The sequence below is a fragment of the Vulpes lagopus genome, chromosome 23 (genome assembly GCF_018345385.1).
Source record: "Vulpes lagopus strain Blue_001 chromosome 23, ASM1834538v1, whole genome shotgun sequence".
Classification (NCBI taxonomy): domain Eukaryota; kingdom Metazoa; phylum Chordata; class Mammalia; order Carnivora; family Canidae; genus Vulpes; species Vulpes lagopus.
The window spans coordinates 40,699,859-40,719,156 of record NC_054846.1 but is presented as its reverse complement, the minus strand read 5'-3'; the positions used below and the strand labels follow the sequence as shown (position 1 = coordinate 40,719,156).

The following is a 19,298-nucleotide window of genomic DNA, read 5'->3' as shown; positions in this document are numbered from 1 at the left end:
GATGTGGGAGTACATTGCTTCATAGATATTTTTTTAAAATGTTGGCATGAAAATATTACTATTGTAAAAGCTTTAAACTTTTTTATACTTACTACAAAGCATGATTTAAAATAATGTATTATTATCTAATTTAATTTTAGCAAAATTAAACCAAGTGTGTAGCAATTGGCAAAGTGGCCATGCATTTGCAGTTGAATGGGAAGAAGGCATGCCTTGTCACTTTATAATGAGTAAATTAATCAGTCTACTTTAACAATTCCACAAATATTTTTTCCTATTTTAGTTTATTGTATGGATGAAGGGGAAACCTGTAGCACAAGTAATGACTGGCATTCAATCTAAATTTCCAAGATGATTTGTCCACCTGGGTTTTAGCCCCTACCTTCATTTATACTCTGGAATTGGCAACCAGCTCACATAACTCGTGCTGGTCTGGTAGCTGCTATCAATGAGATGTATATAATTGTAAATGATATTATTGCACATTGTCAAGAAGAGCTTTTATTTATTTATTTTTTGAAACAATGCAGCTGAAACTATTGCATTACTTAACTCTGTACTGGGATTAATACTAGTTCTACTGGTAATATAAATTCAATCTTTCGGTTTTAAAACTTTTAGATTAGTAGTAGATTCAGTTACTCGAAACATTTGAATATTTCAATGTAAGATGAATCCCCACATACTCCAAAATATTGGTTTTTGTCTTATCACTCTTTTTTTTTGCACCCCAGGTGAAGGATAACTACAATATTTTATTCACAAAACACATTTTAATGCATTTATCTAGATGATCATGCTGATATGCAAGATTTACATACCATGCAGTATTTGTTATTCATTTAAAAATTTATCTTATACATTTTTACAGAAACTACTTGTTCAATGTATTTATTTATTTATTTATTACTTGTTCACTTCTAAGAATAAACCATATATACTTGAGGAAAATAAATGGATCTTCTGACCAGTACAATAAACGCAGCAGGGTATAAAACAACCATGATCATAAGAGCATTGCTAAACATTGATGTGATTCTACTCTCCTGTCATTTTACCTTCTCTTCTAGAGCGGCCATTCTTTCCTTTAAATGTAGTTGTAAGCGTTCATTGGATTCAGTCAGAAGTCTGTCCACAGTATCAGATAATCTTTTGTTGTGTTCCTCATTCATTTTCTCTCTTTGCCTAGCCTTACGTTCAAGAAAAAATAAATACATTTGACATAAAAGTCATTTACAAAAGTATTTTAAATTTTTCTAGTTTTAAAATGGGATTTTATTTTATGTCTGGTGTGATTACATTGGCAGAAACTTTTTTTTTCCTTTTAAATGCAGAGAGCATATTCATAAGATTTTAAGTATAACCCATAATATAGAAAAACATTCATTTCTTACATGCCCATAAACTGATGATTGAGGGGAGTGGTTCTTGATATACATACTCTTTGAAGTTCTTGATTTTTTTCTTCAAGTTGACCTTCTAGATGTCTCATACGTTCTTCAATGTTTCCATGTCTCTCTTCAGCCTGTTAAGAAATATGAAAAACGTACCTGACCTGTAAGATTTGATTAACACTTTCCCTCTAAATAAATTGAAATAAAATGTAAAGCAAGCTACTACCAACTGCAAATGTAATTTTCAAAAAATAAACTTTCTTTAAACAGGCAGCTGAACAGCATTGCTTGAAATGTGTCAGCTACAAAGGCCTGTTACATCCAAGCATCAGCAAAACATTGGACTTATTTATGAGCAATGAAATCAGCCAAATGTAACATGCAGACTGTGCATGGTTTGAACACAAACCTGCCATTGTCCAATCTTAAGCTCCTGAAGCACTGAACTGCACAGATGGTTGATTATCAATAAATAAAAGTAACATAATTTTTATAAATGAAAAGAAAAACTTAGATGGATTCTATTTAGCAATAGAAAGTAAAGTCCAGTAGGACTACCTTCCTACGTATGGAGATCATTTCTTGTAGTTTAGCTTCCATAACATATTGATAATCATCAGATGAGGTAGAAGAGGTTGGATCAGACTAACAAGTCAAGGAAAAGGAGAGGGACAAAATTGAAAAATCAGAACTAAAGACACTGACACTGAACAGAATATAGCACAGAATGCTTAAAAGAAAAATGTGACAGCAAATTTAATACTTTAATAGACAAAATTTTATATGGAAAGAACTACACTGATATCTCGTGAACACGATGCAGACAATGGTTATAAATGAAAAACAATGATATGCCCAAATAAAAAGCTACCAACCTAAGGTATGGAAGGTTAATGATGACTGGCAATGAAAGACTACTACAGAATGAATTAAAGCAACTCTGAAAAGAGTCATGTAATAATTGGAATTATGGGAAACCAAACACTAAAATATGTCTCTGATAGATTGTTAGAAGTTTTATATTTTGGTTTGTTTGTTTATCATATTACTTAAAAATAATGGAAACAATGTATCTCAATGTTGAGGTGTATGCTAAGGCAATGACCCAGGTGAAATAAATTTGGAACGAAATTTATTACAAACCTAACACTCTAGAAATCAAGAAAAAGCTAAGACACGGGGTTAATTATTATGGCTATTCTCCAATTCAAGCAGGATTGAGTTTCCTCAGCAACAGTGACAAGCTTACAAAATCACTTCTGGTCTCTGAATACAAATGATGACCATAGGTCTAGAACCTTAGCAACCTATCTTCAGATACAGTCTTAATTTGAAGTTTTAAATCCAAGTGGTTCAAAGTCCTCAGATTATCAAGATTTGACAATATGCTCTGAGAACAAGGAGATTTATTTATGAACTCCCCTGAATGACACTATGAACTACCCCAAAACTGCTTCTGTGTTGACTTGTTGCTATGGAAACAAAATGGTGCCCTAAGTGAATAGGCGGCTTGGTGTCTTTTTGAGCTCATATTTGCCCAGTGCTGGGGTTAGTTACAAGTCTTGGAGGTGATTGTCAGGTTACCACAGACACAGAGTGTTAACACATGTGACATTGCTGATAGCCGAGTTGTATTAGTATGTTATGCACAGATTACATGTAAAGTTAAATCAACATTTTAATCATAATTACAAGAAATTATAACATCAAAATTATCCTATGTCAGATCTATAAGATTGAACTCCAGAGCATATTCTATTATATTTTATAAGTTTATTCTAAGACAGTGAAACTTACTTTATGCAAATATAGGACTATATTTAAATATGTCATGCAGTACCTGAAAAGAAATAGTAGCCTATTCATGTATTGGCTCATATGCATATATACTATTTTACACGACAAATTCCAACTAATCTATAAGACACATATTTGACATTTAACTGGTGTACTTATACAAATTATGACTTTATATTTACATTTCATTAAGATTTTCCTTTTGATATTGTTTAATAAATAGGAAAATAATGAAGAAATAACAAATAAGCAATTTCTTTCCCCAAACTTCCAAGCAAAAGAAACACAGAAAGCTACCATAGTTTCCAAATGCCACAAAATGGTTTCCTAATATCACTTAAAAACCTAGAATTCAAATAAGAATACCATAAATGGGTCAAAATTTTGTTGAAATTAAATAATCTAAGTTCATTAAGGTATCCGTATCTTTTAAAAGTACATTTTAACAGGTAGTTGGTGTTATAAAAATTAACCAGGTGACTGATTAATTTTAATCAGTGATTAAGGTAGTCAAGGCATGAACACTTCAATTTCCAAAACTTTCTCTTCAAAAACACAAACCCAGTGGACCTTCTAAAGGTCCTTAAGACTTCTACCTCTTTCCATCTTAAGTATTGAAAACATCACACATTGTGAAAACTCACTTCAGATCTTGAACAAGAATTCTGTCAAATTTAAATTACTTTGTTATTATTGATAGCTTTTATTGGTACTAAAAATGAATGAAATACCTTATGGAATTCAAGATGAATTATATCCTTGCTGAGGAATATGCATTTTAATTAAAGAAGTAAACATTATAAATAATAAAACTGGGAGCCCAAAGTCTTTATTGTTTAATTTTATATGTACTTGCCAAAGTCAAATAATAACTTTTATCCATAATCAATCCTTCTGACTTTCTAAAGCCTTAAATGAGCTTTACTTACCTATCTACACGTACACACACACACACACACACACACACACACACACACACACAGCTTACCAACCAAAGAATACATCCAGGCATCATTTCTATACAAAAAACTGGGATCAATTTTCAACTACTATTGATTTATATTCATCTTAGCTTTGTGCAGACTGCAGTTTAAGCAATTCATGTATCTCTTGATGGGATATAGGGCTTATCTTGGTTTCACTCTGATGTGACACAGGAAAATTTCAAATGAGCTACAGTTTTAGAGGAAATTATACATTGAAATGGCTTTGAGAAAAGCATGAATATATTTGGAAATGGAGAAGAAATAAAAGTTAAAGAGAAGAGGATCAAGGAGAAAAAAAGTATAGGTAGCTGATAACAAAAGCAGAAAAAAAAAAAAGGCCAAATTAAATGTCTGAAACATTATTTAGAATGCCATTCATAATATAGGAGAGGGAAGCCTAGGTTTAAGCTAAGCAGACATCTTTTTACTTTAGTGTCAAAAATATTAAGTAGAAAAAAATTATGATGATCAATAATAGTGATATACTGAAAATGAAAATGACAATGAAAAAATAAATAAAGCAGGTTCTAGAGATAGTTCCTACACTTCTGTGAACTGAAAAGAAAAAGTACAAGATCATTATAGCCATGAAACTTGGAAAAACAAATGAAAAAGTACCTTCAAATGTTATAAAAATGTTATCAGCAGGGAGAGTTGAGGATAAAACCTCATCACTGACAAATCAAATGTGTATTAAATATAGCAATAATCTAGAAACTCTGTACTTGAAATAATGGTGTTGATATTAAGTCAGCCTGAAAAAAAGTGGTTAAAAAAGAGAAGCACAGTAAATTCCAGTATTTTTAATACTTCCTAAGAAGGATAAAACTACTGAAAAGATAAATCAAAAGGATTCAGGTGAAGTAAAATTTTAGCAACATACTATTAAGTAGAAGTAAACCAGGGAAATAATTGTGGGTACATGAACGAATACATGTAACAAAATAAATAAATACGTAAGATCCCCAGAGAAAAATGAAGTATAAAAATGGTAAGGCACCTATTTCAAGTTTCTTTTTAATATTTTAAGTTTAGGATTCTTAGGAATATATAATCTGAAGCCTTGTAAGTCAAGTATTATGCTTTAAAGTCTGTTTCATCCATATTCTATCAGAGGCTAGTTTGGAGCTATTATTTGGTGAATTGTGTTACTTTGAGAGATTCCAGATTTTCTTGCTATTTTACTCAGAATAATATTGGTGATTATTTTACAAAAGTTATTTTTATTATTAGCCACTCACCTCAAGCCCCCTAAAATAGTTGAATAACTTTATATTATTAAGTTCATGTTCCTCAAATGAAAAGCCTAAGTGTGTGTGTGTATATATGTATCTCCATACTTGAGTAATTTAAAATGTACTTTCAAGAAAAAATAGAATAGTACTACTATGTTTGCACATTTTTATAAAATTTGGAGAAAATTTCTCAAATGAAATGATAAATTTATCTTTATCTTAGAAATCACACATTTCTGAATTGCCAGAAGGGTTTATGGTATGTCTATGACTATAGAAGGATCCAGATTGTAACATTACCCTAATCACACTAATGTTTTATTCAGGTAGTTATTCCAATACCCTGTAGACAACCAACTATTCCAATATTCCAAATATTTTATTTGGATTATTATTCTAAACCTTGCTGTACTTTGCAAATGTTTGGCTTTTCACTACCTGATTAATTACCCTATTTTACCAGCAGGCATCAGTCTACTGTTCCTCTTCAATCATTTGCTTTTTTAGGAAAGTAAATGTGTGTGCCTGCTTTTATATTGCCGCATCAATTGTTTTGGATAGCCCCTACTGTCAGAATTTGTGTAACTTGCAGTTCACGTATCTATCTTACCCATTTATTATAGTGGCACTGAAAACTTAGCACAGAGCAAAAATTGCATGAATATCTAAAATTTGTGCACATTTTTGAGATGCCTGGGTGGCTCAGTCAGTTGAGCATCTAACTCATGGCTTTAGCTCAGGTCATGACTTTATGGTTCTGAGATTGAGGCCCACGTCAGGCTCTGTGCTAAACACAGAGACTCCTGGTGAGGAGTCTCTCCCTAACCCTCATCCCTGCTCCCATTCTCTCTCTCACTCTCTCTCTCTCTCTCTCAAAATAAATAAATAAAGAGATAAATAAAATTTTTTAAAATGTACATTTAACTGATATTAAAAGTAACACATGGTTTTACTGAGCAAATCTAAACTTTTATTGTAGTGACATAGATAAACACTTTGAAGCAATATCATTTCCATTTGACTGTTAAAGGTTAGAATAGTCATTTTAACATTATAAGGGTTGCAAAATTCTAAAATATGCAGACAGTTGCAGAATCTAATAGCCATAGCATGGCAGATAGTTTTGAACATCCCTCAGATCACTATTGAATTTAATTGGTTCAGAAGAAATTGTAACTATTAAAATCACTTTCTGACTTTTAATGGTTTTAGAATCTAGACTTCCACAGGGCCCTGGGTGGCTCATTTGGTTAAACATCTGCCTTTGGCTCAGGTCATGATCCCAGGATCCCGGGATCAAACCCTGCATTGGGTTCCCTGCTCAACTGGGGCCTTCTTTCCCTCTACTCCTCCCTGTCACTCTTCTTTCCCTCTACTCTTCCCTTGTCACCCATGCTCTCTCCCTCTCTCTATAATAAATAAATAAATCCTGAAAAAATAAATAATTTAGACTTCTACAAATCTAACTTCTAATTTCAAACAAATTTTTCATAGTACAGTCAGAAAACAATCAACTGTTTATGGTATTTCCTACATTTTTAATACCAATTTATGTTAAGTTTATTAAATTATTATGACTTATCTATGCACGTATTAAATATCATCATTATTTGTCCATAGTTGGTGATTATTCTAATGTGCAAATATTATCATGGAAGATTAACCATAAGGATGTGAAATTTTGTATTTCCTAGTGTTTAAAGAGGCAGAGGTATCATCACATTCATATGCAAATCATTCATGGCAGTGTAAATAAGATATATAACATGAAAAATTCATCTTACCAAGAAACTAATATAGTAAAGATTAAATAAATTTAGATTTCATAAAACCTAAAGAAAAATCTATAGATTTTATTTGGATTATTAATCATTTCTGTCAGTATATCTAGGTTGACTAATTGTCTTATTGCAATACCTTTGTCAGGGCTGCAATTCTCTGAGCCAGTTCAGCCTCTACTTCAGGTAAGGTCTCAGCTTTTCTCATAGTCTGCTGCAGCTTTTGCTCAGCCAGCTCAAGACGCTCTTGTAACTGTCTGTTCTTCTCTTCCATCTGAAATAGGGATGGAAAAAGAGACACTTAAGGAGTCACTGTGAAGATAACAATCGCCAGTCACTAGGGGTTCTGAGTTTCAGCCATTATTCTAGACTTAAAAATCAGCTACTTCTATCACATCTAGTATGCAAAGAGATGACTATGTTCATACTTTCATATCTTATTCTCATTCCTTAAAAAAATTCAGCACATTAAAAAATAGAAAGATCTTACCAATGGCAGCAGAAAGAAAAAAGTTACTAGTGAGTATAAACCTGGACAAATAGATTGTAACTCAATACTAAGGCTTCAGCTGTACCATGATAGCATGATATTGAAAATTATAGTATTAACTGGAGTGAGAGATGGAATGTAGCACAATGGTTAAGAGTCCGGGCTCTAGAGATGGTATTGACAAAACCTTCTTTTCTGAAAGGCCAGAAAATAAATATTTTAGGCTTTGTTTATCATTTAGTCTCTGTCCCAACTATTCAATTCTACTATTGTAGCATAAAAACAGTCATAGACAATGATTAAATAAATGGGTATGGCTATGTTTCAACAAAATTTTATTTAAAAAACAGTGCCAGAGTTTTGACAGATGGGCCACAGTTTGTCTCCTTTTGCTCTAGAGCCAAATAGACTTGGGCCTCCGCTAAAAACTCTGGCAATTACCAGATCTGTGACCCTGGAAGAGTTTTCATGTCTCTGAACCTTAGTGCCTCAATATAATAATTAATTACACTTACTTCACAGGAGATGATTAGATTTAAGTGAGATAATACACGTTAACTGTTTAGCAGTTTCTGGTTCATGTCTAGATCCAAAGTAAATATTAGTCATTGTTTTTATTATCATTGAGACAAATTTATAAATTACATACTGAAAACCCACATCTGTTTAGTCTATTCTAAATTTTAGGGAATGACTGATTGCAAGAAATACGGTATTTTATTTACTCCAGGTTTTGTGAGACTGGAACATAACCAAGACCGAGATACTCAACCTGCCGTAGGATGGCCTCTTTATTTGCTAACTCATTTTCTAGTTTATCATTCATGTCATGTATGGAGGTAGATTCTCTCTGAGCACTGAGGTAACGCTTCTCAAGAGTTGTGATTCTTTCTTCCATGTCTTCCTTCTGTGCCATGGCCTACAATTAAAATAAGAAAGTAATTAAAATCAGATTTCAGATAGTTTAATGTATTGTCTTGTTATTAAATAAACTAATAAGATTTAAAAGCTATTGTTTTCTTGAAGTAATATTCATGCCTTTCTTTTCAAGGAAGGTATGCAAGGTATCATGTGCATTTTCCCAATTTATCTGTCAGAACTCTTACATGTTGGGTTAATGAAAAGTCTCTCTCTCTGACAATGCAGTGGAGTACATGAAACTGCCTATTTTAGACCTGGCATTCTTAGAAAAGTGACAGATAAATTAGCTCATTCTACAGTAGAGATAAGTACAATTTGGGTAGAGTTGTAAACCAGAAAATTGGTAGAATGGTGGCTACTGTTCCAAATTGCAAAGCCATCTTCCATAAGAACAACTAAATCATCAGTATTCTCATCTTCAGATAGAAATAAGAGTAACTCAATAGTTAAAAAAGGAGGCAAAAAAGTAAATTTGAGTCATATTTACAAATGAATTGACAAATTGAAACTTAACCATTTCCCTTCTTATATATATGCTAAGTAAAAATAAACACACAACTCTAGGGAAAAATCAACTATGAGTGTAAATAGAGTAAACCATGGAATCAATGATATTCTAAACAATAGTTTTTAAACTATCTAATTCATAGATAATATGGAGATAATTTTATCTTCCTAACAGCTTATATGAAAATTTACTAGTAGGTGTATAAACTACTTTTTAACAAAGATATTAAGAAAAGTCAGCTGCAGATGTGAGTTTCATGGAAAAACTGAGAGCTTTTCCCCTAGTCAGGAACACGACAGCAATGCCCACTCTCACCACTGTTGTTCAACGTAGTGCTGGAAGACCTAGCCTCAGCAATCAGACAATAAAAAGAAATAAAAGGCATTCAAACTGGTAAAGAAGAAGCTCTCACTCTTCACAGATGACACAATACTTTATGTGGAAAACCCAAAAGACTCTACCCCAAAATTGCTAGAACTCATACAGAAATTCAGCAATGTGGCAGGATATAAAATCAAGACATAGAAACCAGTGGTATTTCTATACATTAACAATGAGACAGAAGAAAGAGAAATTAAGGAATCGATCCCATTTACAATTGCACCAAAAAGCATATGAGATACCTAGGAATAAACCTAACCAAACAGGTAAAGGTTCTGTGCTCTAAAAACTACAGAACACTTAGGAAAGAAATTGAAGAAGACACAAAAAGCTGAAAAAACATTCCATGCTCATGGATTGGAAGAATAAATATTGTTAAAATGTCTATGCTGCCCAGAGAAATCTACATATTCAATCCAATCCCTCTCAAAATACCATCAACATTTTTCGCAGAGCTGAAACAAATAATCCTAAAATTCATATGGAACCAGGAAAGACCCGAATAGCCAGAGGAATGTTGAAAAAAAAAAAACAATGCTGATGGCATTACAATGCTGGACTTCAAGCTCTATTCCAAAGCTGTAATCAGCAAGACAGTATAATACTGGCATAAAAACAGACACATAGGTCAATGGAATTGAACAGAGAACTGAGAAATGAACCCTCAACTCCATGATCAACTAATCTTTGACAAAGTAGGAAAGAATATCCAATGGAAAAAGACAGTCTCTTCAACAAATGATGTTGGGAATATTGGACAGCCACATGTGAAGAATGAAACTGGACCATTTTCTTATACCATACATAAAGATAAACTCAAAATTGATGAAAGACCTAAATGTGAGACAGGAATCCATCAAAATCCTAGAGGAGAACATAGGCAGCAACCTCTTTGACCTTGGCCATGCAACTTCTTGCTAGACACATCTCCAAAAGCAAGGGAAACAAAAGCTAAAATGAACTTTTGGAATTTCATCAAGATGAAAAGCTTTTGCACAGCAAAGGAAACAGTCAACAAAACTAAAAGGCGATCTGTGGAATGAGAGAAGATATTTGCAAATGACCTACCAGATAAAGGGCTATCATCTAAGATCTATAAAGAACTTATCAAACTCAACACCCAAAAATCAAACAATCCAGAAAAGAAATAGGCAAGAGACATGAACAGACATTTCTCCAAAGAAGACATACAATGGCCAACACATGAAAAAATGCTCACCTTTATTCAGCACCAGGGAAAAACAAATTAAAACCACAATGAGATACAACCTCACACCAGTCAGAATGGCTAAAATTAATGAGCCAGGAAATGACAAATGTTGGCAAGGATGTAGAGAAAGGGGAGCCCTCTTACACTGTTGGTGGCAATGCAAGCAGTATAGCCACTCTGGAAAACAGTGTGGAGGTTCCTCAAGAAGCTAAAAATAGAGCCACCCTATGACCCAGCAATTGCACTACCAAGTATTTACCCTAAAGATACAAATGTAGTGATCTGAAGGAGCACCTGCACCCCAATGTTTCTAGCAGCAATGTCCACAATAGCCAACCTGTGGAAGGAGCCTCGGTGTCCATTGAAAGACGAATGGATAAAGAAGATGTGGTATATGTATACAATGGAATATTACTCAGCCATCAGAAAGGCTGAAACCTTACCATTTACATTGACGTGGGTGGAACTAGAAGGTATAATGCTGATCGACATAAGTCCATCAGAGAAAGACAATTATCATATGGCTTCACTCATATGTAGAATTTAAGAAACAAAACAAGATCATAGGGGAAGGGAGGGAAAAATGGAATGGAAATAAATCAGAGAAGGAGACAAACCATGAGAGACTCTTAACTATCAAAAAAAACCTGAGAGTTGCTGGAGAGGAGGCAGGGGTTGGGGTAACTGGGTGATGTGCATTAAGGCGGCCACGTGATGTGATGAGTACTGGGTGTTACATGCAACCGATGAATTCCTGAACTCTACATTTGAAACTAATAATGTTCTATGCGTTGACTAATTGAATTTAATTTTTTTTTAAAAAGTAAGCCTCATGAGACTGATCTGGTTTCCTGATACTGTGGGAGAGCTTCCTTGCATAAGGAGTCTAAAATTGAGATGATAGTGCTGGTTTCCTTTGATCAGTCTTCCTAATCCGTCCTTTGGCTCCTCTCCTTCAGGACCCAGAGCCAGTCCTGCCACATGCACAGAGCAAATAAATTTTCTTCCATTTTTCCCCAAAGAAGTAGAAGCCCTTAAATAGATAGTTCTCCTGTGTCCTAGTCTTCCCTCACCACCAACTGGAAATAACCACATGTACAAATCATGAACTTCCAGCTTGCACTTAGGAACAGGTGTACTACTTTTTCTCAAAGTTTAATCAGTATCTGTGCTCTAGATTTTATATCTTTTCTGCTTTCGGGATCCTGATCACTTTTTTGTCCTGGATTTTCAAGGTTATAGTGGGAGCAAATCCCACAACTACAGTTGAAACAATGAGGCAGGGGGAAAAGGAATGATTCAAAGAAAACAGAAAAGAATGATACATTATCTGCTTGACTGTTGATCGTAACTGCATTGAAATTATGGAATTTACTAATCAGGTCTAGTTAGTGGGAAGATATGCCATGGTTTTAAAGACAAGTAAGCAAATTAATGTATCAAGTAACTAGTCAAATCCTAGAAAAACAAAAAGCTGTACAAGAGGAAATACCATCATAGAGGAAACCACCACTTGGATCAGCCATGAGAATGACTGACACAGCCATAGTAACAGTGACACTAAATGCGATTTTGAGGTAATTGCAGTAGGAGGATGGTTGGAGGAGAAAGGAAGGGAGAGAATAAAAGAGCTAAAATCCTCATATAATAGCAAGGCATAGAATAAGTTTAAATAAGATGGAAAATAGCACAAGTAACCACCAATTAAGAATCTCAGACAAGATGGGCACTCTTCATGATTGTGTATGTTTGTGTGTATGTATTGAGATTCATACCCTCTTACTATTATTTGACTTTGAAAAATTGTGTATATATAAAAATTAAAAGCAATTACAAAACAATATTTCTACCATGAAATCCCATCAGGTCCTTAGTCTCCCTGCCTCCCCACAAAACATCTTTTCTTGTTAGAATCATCCTTGGAGGGGCACCTGGGTGGCTCAGTGGTTGAGCATCTGCCTTTGGAACAGGGCATGATCCTGGGATCCTGGAGTCAAGTCCCACATCAGACTCCCTGTGGGGAGCCTGCTTCTCCCTCTGCCTGTGTCTCTGCCATTCTCTCTCTGTACCTCTTGTGCTGCCATTCTCTCTCTGTATCTCTCATGAATGAATGAATGAATGAATGAATAAAATAAATAAATCTTTTTTTTTTAAAGAATCATCTTTGTAATCTTCACCCAAACTCTCCACTAAATAGCCTAACCTGTATCTTGCTATTGGTCTTTTTCCTGCTTCCTCATTCTCTAACCTGCTGACCAAGAAAGAATACTAAATGCCAGTCTGATTATACTCCTTTTTGGCTTAAATACTGTTATACATCCACCCCTCCCCCTGTCCCCCCATCTTCAGTGAAAATCAGAGCTACAACGCCTGGTAAATAAGTGGATTCATGACCTGACACATCTATCTCTGTATACTGGGATGAATAGCATACCCCTCCAACCCCCTACCCACAAATTCATGTCCACCTAGGATCTGTGAATGTGATCATATTTGCAAATAGGGTTTTACAGATGCAATCAAGTTAAGATGACATTATATAAGATTAGGATGGACCATAAATCCAGTGACTGGTGTTCTTATAAGGGGAGGCAGATTTGGAGACACAAACAGAGAAAAATGCACTGTGAAGAGAGAAGCAGAGACTGTAGTTACACTGCCGTCAGCCAAGAGCACAAGGATTGCCAGCAACCACCAGAGGCTAGAAGTTGCCACTTCTAGTGAAGAAGCATTCTTCACTAGAGTCTTTAGAGGATGTATGTCCCTGCTGACACCTTGACTTCACACTTGGAGCTTCCAGAACTGTGAAAGAATAAATTACTGTTGTTTTAAGTCACCCAGTTTTTGGTAATTTGTTACAGGAACCCCAAGAAACTAATGCACTCTGTGACTTCATTTCTGCCTGGAATGCACTTTTCTTACCTATTTGTCTACCTCAATCCTACTGACCTTCAAGATCCAATAAAGACTACTTTGCTATTATATTAATATTAAAGTTCAGATGTCTAAGTTTGGCAAAAATTACCCAGACCAATTTTTTTCAACATTATCTACACATCTCTATATTAGCCGATATGAACAAAAGCTATTACTTGAAAATATTTTATTTTAAATTTTGACTCTTTCAAGCTTATAATATTATTTTTTGGTCAACAGAAGGTAGAGTTTATCATCTTAGAGGATTCTTTTGGAGTACTGTATCCTGTTAATTTCATTCTCATAAAGAACTCTGGGAATATTATATCGATTTTGTAGCCCAAAAGGAAAATTCTGAATCTAGCCTACATATATAAACTTCTAACTACATTATAATAGCAATAAATACAGTTAAAGACATAAACAGGCTTCTTGAAAACATGAGCAGTGGAGTAGCACAGACTCACTCCAAATCCCAGTTATTGCTATTTATTAATGCAGTTATCACAGGTTAACTTTTCTATAACTCAGTTTTTTTATTTTCAATTTTTTTGGTTTATTTTCTTGTTTGTTTTGTTTCCTGTTTTTGGTTGAGATGTTAATCCCTACCTTATAACATTGCTGTGATATAATATTTTAGGTGCCTCGTGTGGTCTTATGCATAATACACTCCATAAGAAATAGCTTCTTTTTTGATTATTAATTATTATTGTGCTTCCAATTAGCTGATCTGACTCTAGGCAACACTGCATGCAAAAGTCATTGTATAGACTTTGCTACTGCATTTTTGATTCAGTGATTCATGTGGGAGATTCAATTTTTAACTGCAAGCTGTGTTGCCAAAAATAAATTTTGAATTTACAAGTCGGAGAAATATCTTTTCCCTATGTGTCACTTGGAAATTCTAAAAAAGGAAGATTTTTCTAGTCTCTAAAAACTGCTGCCTAAAAAAGGAGAAAAACAGTGTAAAGATTCAATTATCCCTTGACCTGAAGTTTGTGCAAAATGGATTTTATTGTATAAAATAAATATAACTCTATAGTATCTTAGATCTAGTAAATAAAAAATATAACTCCATGTTTCAGAGAATAGAAAAGATAAAATATATGTATTCATTTAATCACTTAGGAATTTTTGAAGAACTCTTAATAGGCAGTTGGAAAGATAAGATGGTTTTACTCACAAAATAGTATTATCATCGAAAATTCTAATTCTTTGCATATCTATATATTTAATAAAATACTATTATCCAATAACCAACTAGTAGCCATCTTGATCAAAAAGTAGAAAGCCAAGCCTGCTATAAGATTGTCTATGTCTTCTAATATATGGACTATGTTTAGCTTTAATCCAGCCCTCTACTCTTCTTGTCATAAAACAAAACATCAAACAAATTTTAAATAGATTTATTTCTTGACAAAGAATAATGATGAAAATATATTCTAAAGCCATTAATGAAATCTACTTCCACAATTCATGTTAGATATATTGGTCAGTCCTCACATGTAAAGCAAAATGAATTCAGTTTTTAATTCTATTGTCAGTTTTTCCTATTCCCTATTTGTTCCTTAATTAATTCAATCAATATTCATTGCTTATACAATATATACATACTGTGTTAGCAATGCTATGTGGGTAGCAAGAAGAATCACTTTTTTTTTCCTACTAAAAAGCTTGCGATCTAAAAGACTTTGTGTGTCCATAGCCCACAAGCACATTATCAGTCAGGAAAATAAAAGCAATGGTTGGAGTTTTGAGTGTAAGTGATACCTTTTTAAAGCACATGATTTTCACATCTTATTGGAAAGAAAGAGCAAAAAAAAAAAAAAGATTAGTTAGGGGGCAGTTATAGTGCAGCTGCATTTTTTATGCTAGTGTTATCACTGATAAATGATTCTGTTTTGTTGATTTTGGAAGCTGCTCATAGTGGAGGAAGCACAAGTTTTGAAGCTAGGCTGGTCCTGTGTCTTCTTGGTGCCGAGGGGTAGGAAGTAGTAGGGTGCTGGGGAAGGCAGTGCGAATGCTTTTGACAAGTCCCTTTACCCCACCTGAGAGAAACGGAGATAATGACAAGTACCTTCTGGGCAGGACCGATGTAAGAAATTAGAGAAAATAAATGTAATGCACCCATAATAGTTTTCATAGTTGATCCTCAAGAAATTCCTTGCAGTAAACCAGGGCCCATGGTCTGTGACCCAAACCTTTTTGGGAATATTTTATTTGGACTTCACAATGCCCTTAACACACACACACACACACACACACACACACATCCCACACATGATGTATCTAGAAAGGCAGGCAGAGTATAGCTTCCTTGTCCAGGTGTCATTAACTCTATCACTTCCTATGTTGCTTCCTGTTTAATGTGCACATGTTTATATCACCAGCTTGGCTCTTAAAACATTTGTGCTTACAACCAAGTGAATGATGAGAGATATTCTTTTCTTGTGAATTTCTTCTAAAATATAACTACATAAAAATTTGAGAGCTCATAAGATTATTTATATTTTAAAAGAATCCCATGTGAAAGCAGAACACCTCACCAACTAGAAAAGGTTCCTAATAGAAGAACACCTGGCATCAGATAATTGATTATTTTCCATCTGACTGAGCTTTTTGTCAGCTACATCCAAAAACTATTAGAATTAAGGGGTTATTTTTACGTAGGCAATAAAAAATAGGGAGCTGAAGGTACTGGTCTCGATCTGTAACACTGGTTTAGATAAACATGAGGAGAGGAAGTAGGAAAGGAGTGATAAATGAAAGAAAGGAGCTCAAGAAATAGCCTTGCTATTTCACTAGCCAGAAATCTTAATGTTTCTAAATGGATTTGAAGAATAGCAAACCTTCAGGTGTTTTCTAAATTCTCTGACTTTGGGTTGTGGCAAAGTGTAAAAATGAGAGACATATCTTTGAACGATCAATTCATATAAAGGTGTGGAGAGCACAGTACCATCATTTGTGTGGTAGTCGCCCAGTCTGTCACTTCATGGTTCATCTATCTTTTTCTGGGACTGTAGATATTGGTTTTATATACATTCTAATCTCATCCATGTCTTTTGATATTTACATCAAACACTTATAAATATCCATTCTTTCAACACAGATTTTTTTGAATGCCTATTATATGTTCAATGATTGTACAGATTAGAATAGAGCAGTGAACAAAACAAGACAAAATAAAAAATCCCAGCCCACGTGAATCTTTCCATACAATGGAGAGGGAGGTATGTGACAAACAAGTAAATAAAGGACTAACTGTGTCAGATGGCGGTAAGTGGTGTGAGATAAAACAAAGAAAATGAAAGAAGAGGGAGAGTGTATATGTGCAAATAACAAGGTTAGGGAATACGTCCATGAGAAGAAAACATTTGAGCAAAAGGAAGAGGGAAAAGAAAATGCAATAGATTAGGTCTGGCTGGTTTAAGAGGCCATTTTACCTGAACAGAATGGGCTGAAATGAAAGAGTAGGAGATGATTTCCAAGAGGTCAGGAAGGTGGTAGTGGAGATTGCACATGGCTTGTAGGCCACTGAGACTTTGATTTTACTGTAAGTAGGGTGCATAGCCATTGAAGTAGAATATTAACTTGAGCTGACTTACATTGTAACAGGTCACTCAGGCTGCCATGTTGAGTATAGACTGAAGTGGATTGAAGGCAGGAGAAGGACCAGTCACAAGACTATTGTAACAGTCCAGTGAGAGATGATGGTTGTGTGAATAAGGAAGAGCCATGAAGATTGTGAGAGGAGGTCACATTATTGATGTATTTTGAAGTTGGAAATCATAGGTTTATGGCTGAATCAAATGCCGTGTGAGTGAAACGGAGGTACCAAGGACAGCTCCAAGGCTTTTGATATGAATAACAATAATGGCCTTGGGGAGAGCTGGGATGTGTAAGACTACAAGAAAGTCTGGTTTCTTGGGGGTGGGAGGATAACAGGAAAACAGTCTTGATCATGTTAATTTTGAAAATATGCTAATTTTCCAGGCATCTGGCAATCAGGACATAGGATATGCTGGATATATAAATTGGGAGTCATAAGGCAGTGGGTGGTTTTTGGAGCCATGAGACTGCATGAACCTAGCAGGGGGAGTGAAGGCAGATTGAGAAGGGAAGGCACTACAAGTCTGGGGAGAAGTAGAGCCAATGAAGGAGCTTGAGATGAGGGTAGAAAGTAGAAATGAATGAAAATCAGAAGAGTAAAGGGTGCTTTTAGCCAAGTGAAGAATTACTCCAGAGAATGATAATTGTATCCAGTGCTGGGTTCAACAACATGGAAGTCGGCAATGACTTCGGTAAGAACAGGTTTGATGGGATGTTACAGATAAAGTATGTAAAATGGCCCAAGAGGGAATGGGAAGAAAAGAACTGAATACATGGAGTAGAGTGAACTCCAATAACAACTAGTTAATTATATATAAAAATATTTAAAAAGATAAAAATGCATAATTTAAAATAGGTAAAAATGAAAAGGTCGCCAATACAGATAATTTTATTTTATTTTTTTAATATTTTATTTATTTATTCATGAGAGACACAGAGAGAGGCAGAGACACAGGCAGAGGGAGAAACAGGCTTCCTGTGGGGAGCCAGTGTGGGACTCGATCCCAGGACCCTGGGATCATAACCCAAGTTGAAGGCAGACGCTCAACCACTGAGCCACCCAGGTGCTCTGGATAATTTCACTTTTATTGCAATAGAGTGAGAAAGTGAAAGATTCTAAATATATCACCTTAGCTGGTAAGATGATTAGGCAATGTTACAAATAAAACATCTCCTTGTATCTTTTGCAGTAACTTTTAAGCCCTCTACTAAATAGATGAAGTGATGTCACGTCTAGGAAGAACTGAACATACAGAGAAATAAAGATTCCCACATTCACATAGATACATTTACACTCACAGACACCACACCAAAATAAGATGGGGAAAATTTAAAGTAATGATTTTGAGTATTCCCATATGCTAAGAGTGTAGCAATTCATTATTCATACCCACGTCTAAAGCTATTTAAAGTTAGCAGCCTAAAAGTTTTAAAAATTCATTAAAAACTATAGAAAGTTTTTACTCTATCTGTGACTTGATACCAAATTTTCTTTTCATACATATTTAAAGGGTTGATGAAGTAAACTATTTTTGCCTTAGTGGACATGTTTCATAACTAATGTAATGCATCCCAAATTGTGGTCTTCTGAGAAGATGTAAAGATTAGATGCCATTAGAGGAGATTTGGAGAAAGCCTCTCAGAAGCAGCATCCAGAAAGCAAAAACTGAAAGCGCTATGAATCACTTACCTCCCTAATGTCCCTTTGATATTTAGTGTTCATTTCTTCTGTTTTAATGAGATCCTTTCTTGCTGTCTCTGCTTCCTGCTCCACCTCGCCCACTCGGGAAGAAAGGGCCGCTAAACGTTCTTTCATTTGAGCCATTTCATAGTTTTGTTTTTCAAGCAATTCTTGTAGTTCGACTATTTGACTCGTTTCATCAGTTGAGTCTATAGAGCCATTGGACAAACGCTGCAGGAAACAAAAAGAAATGGCACTCAGGATTTTTTTTCATCTTTAATTTAAAATCCATGTACTTAAATGAAACTGATATACCTTTCACACTGAGAAAGAAGAACTCTTAACTAGTTTTGAAGAAAAGCTAACTTTTTAGGAAAACTCTTTTTTTTAGG

General features: G+C 34.6%; 1 protein-coding gene across 11 annotated transcripts in view; it reads right to left on the bottom strand.

The window, feature by feature from the left end:
• PPFIA2 (PTPRF interacting protein alpha 2) overlaps nt 1–19,298 on the bottom strand; it is a 465,246-nt gene that overhangs the window by 98,062 nt on the left and 347,886 nt on the right. For all 11 annotated transcript variants that reach the window (XM_041738828.1, XM_041738826.1, XM_041738829.1 and 8 more), the window contains 5 exons: nt 18,916–19,137; nt 8,453–8,599; nt 7,330–7,464; nt 1,442–1,525; nt 1,059–1,190 (listed from right to left, as the gene is read on the bottom strand). In XM_041738828.1, coding sequence (XP_041594762.1) covers nt 1,059–1,190; nt 1,442–1,525; nt 7,330–7,464; nt 8,453–8,599; nt 18,916–19,137 — 720 coding nt within the window. The remainder of the gene's footprint in view (nt 1–1,058; nt 1,191–1,441; nt 1,526–7,329; nt 7,465–8,452; nt 8,600–18,915; nt 19,138–19,298) is intronic.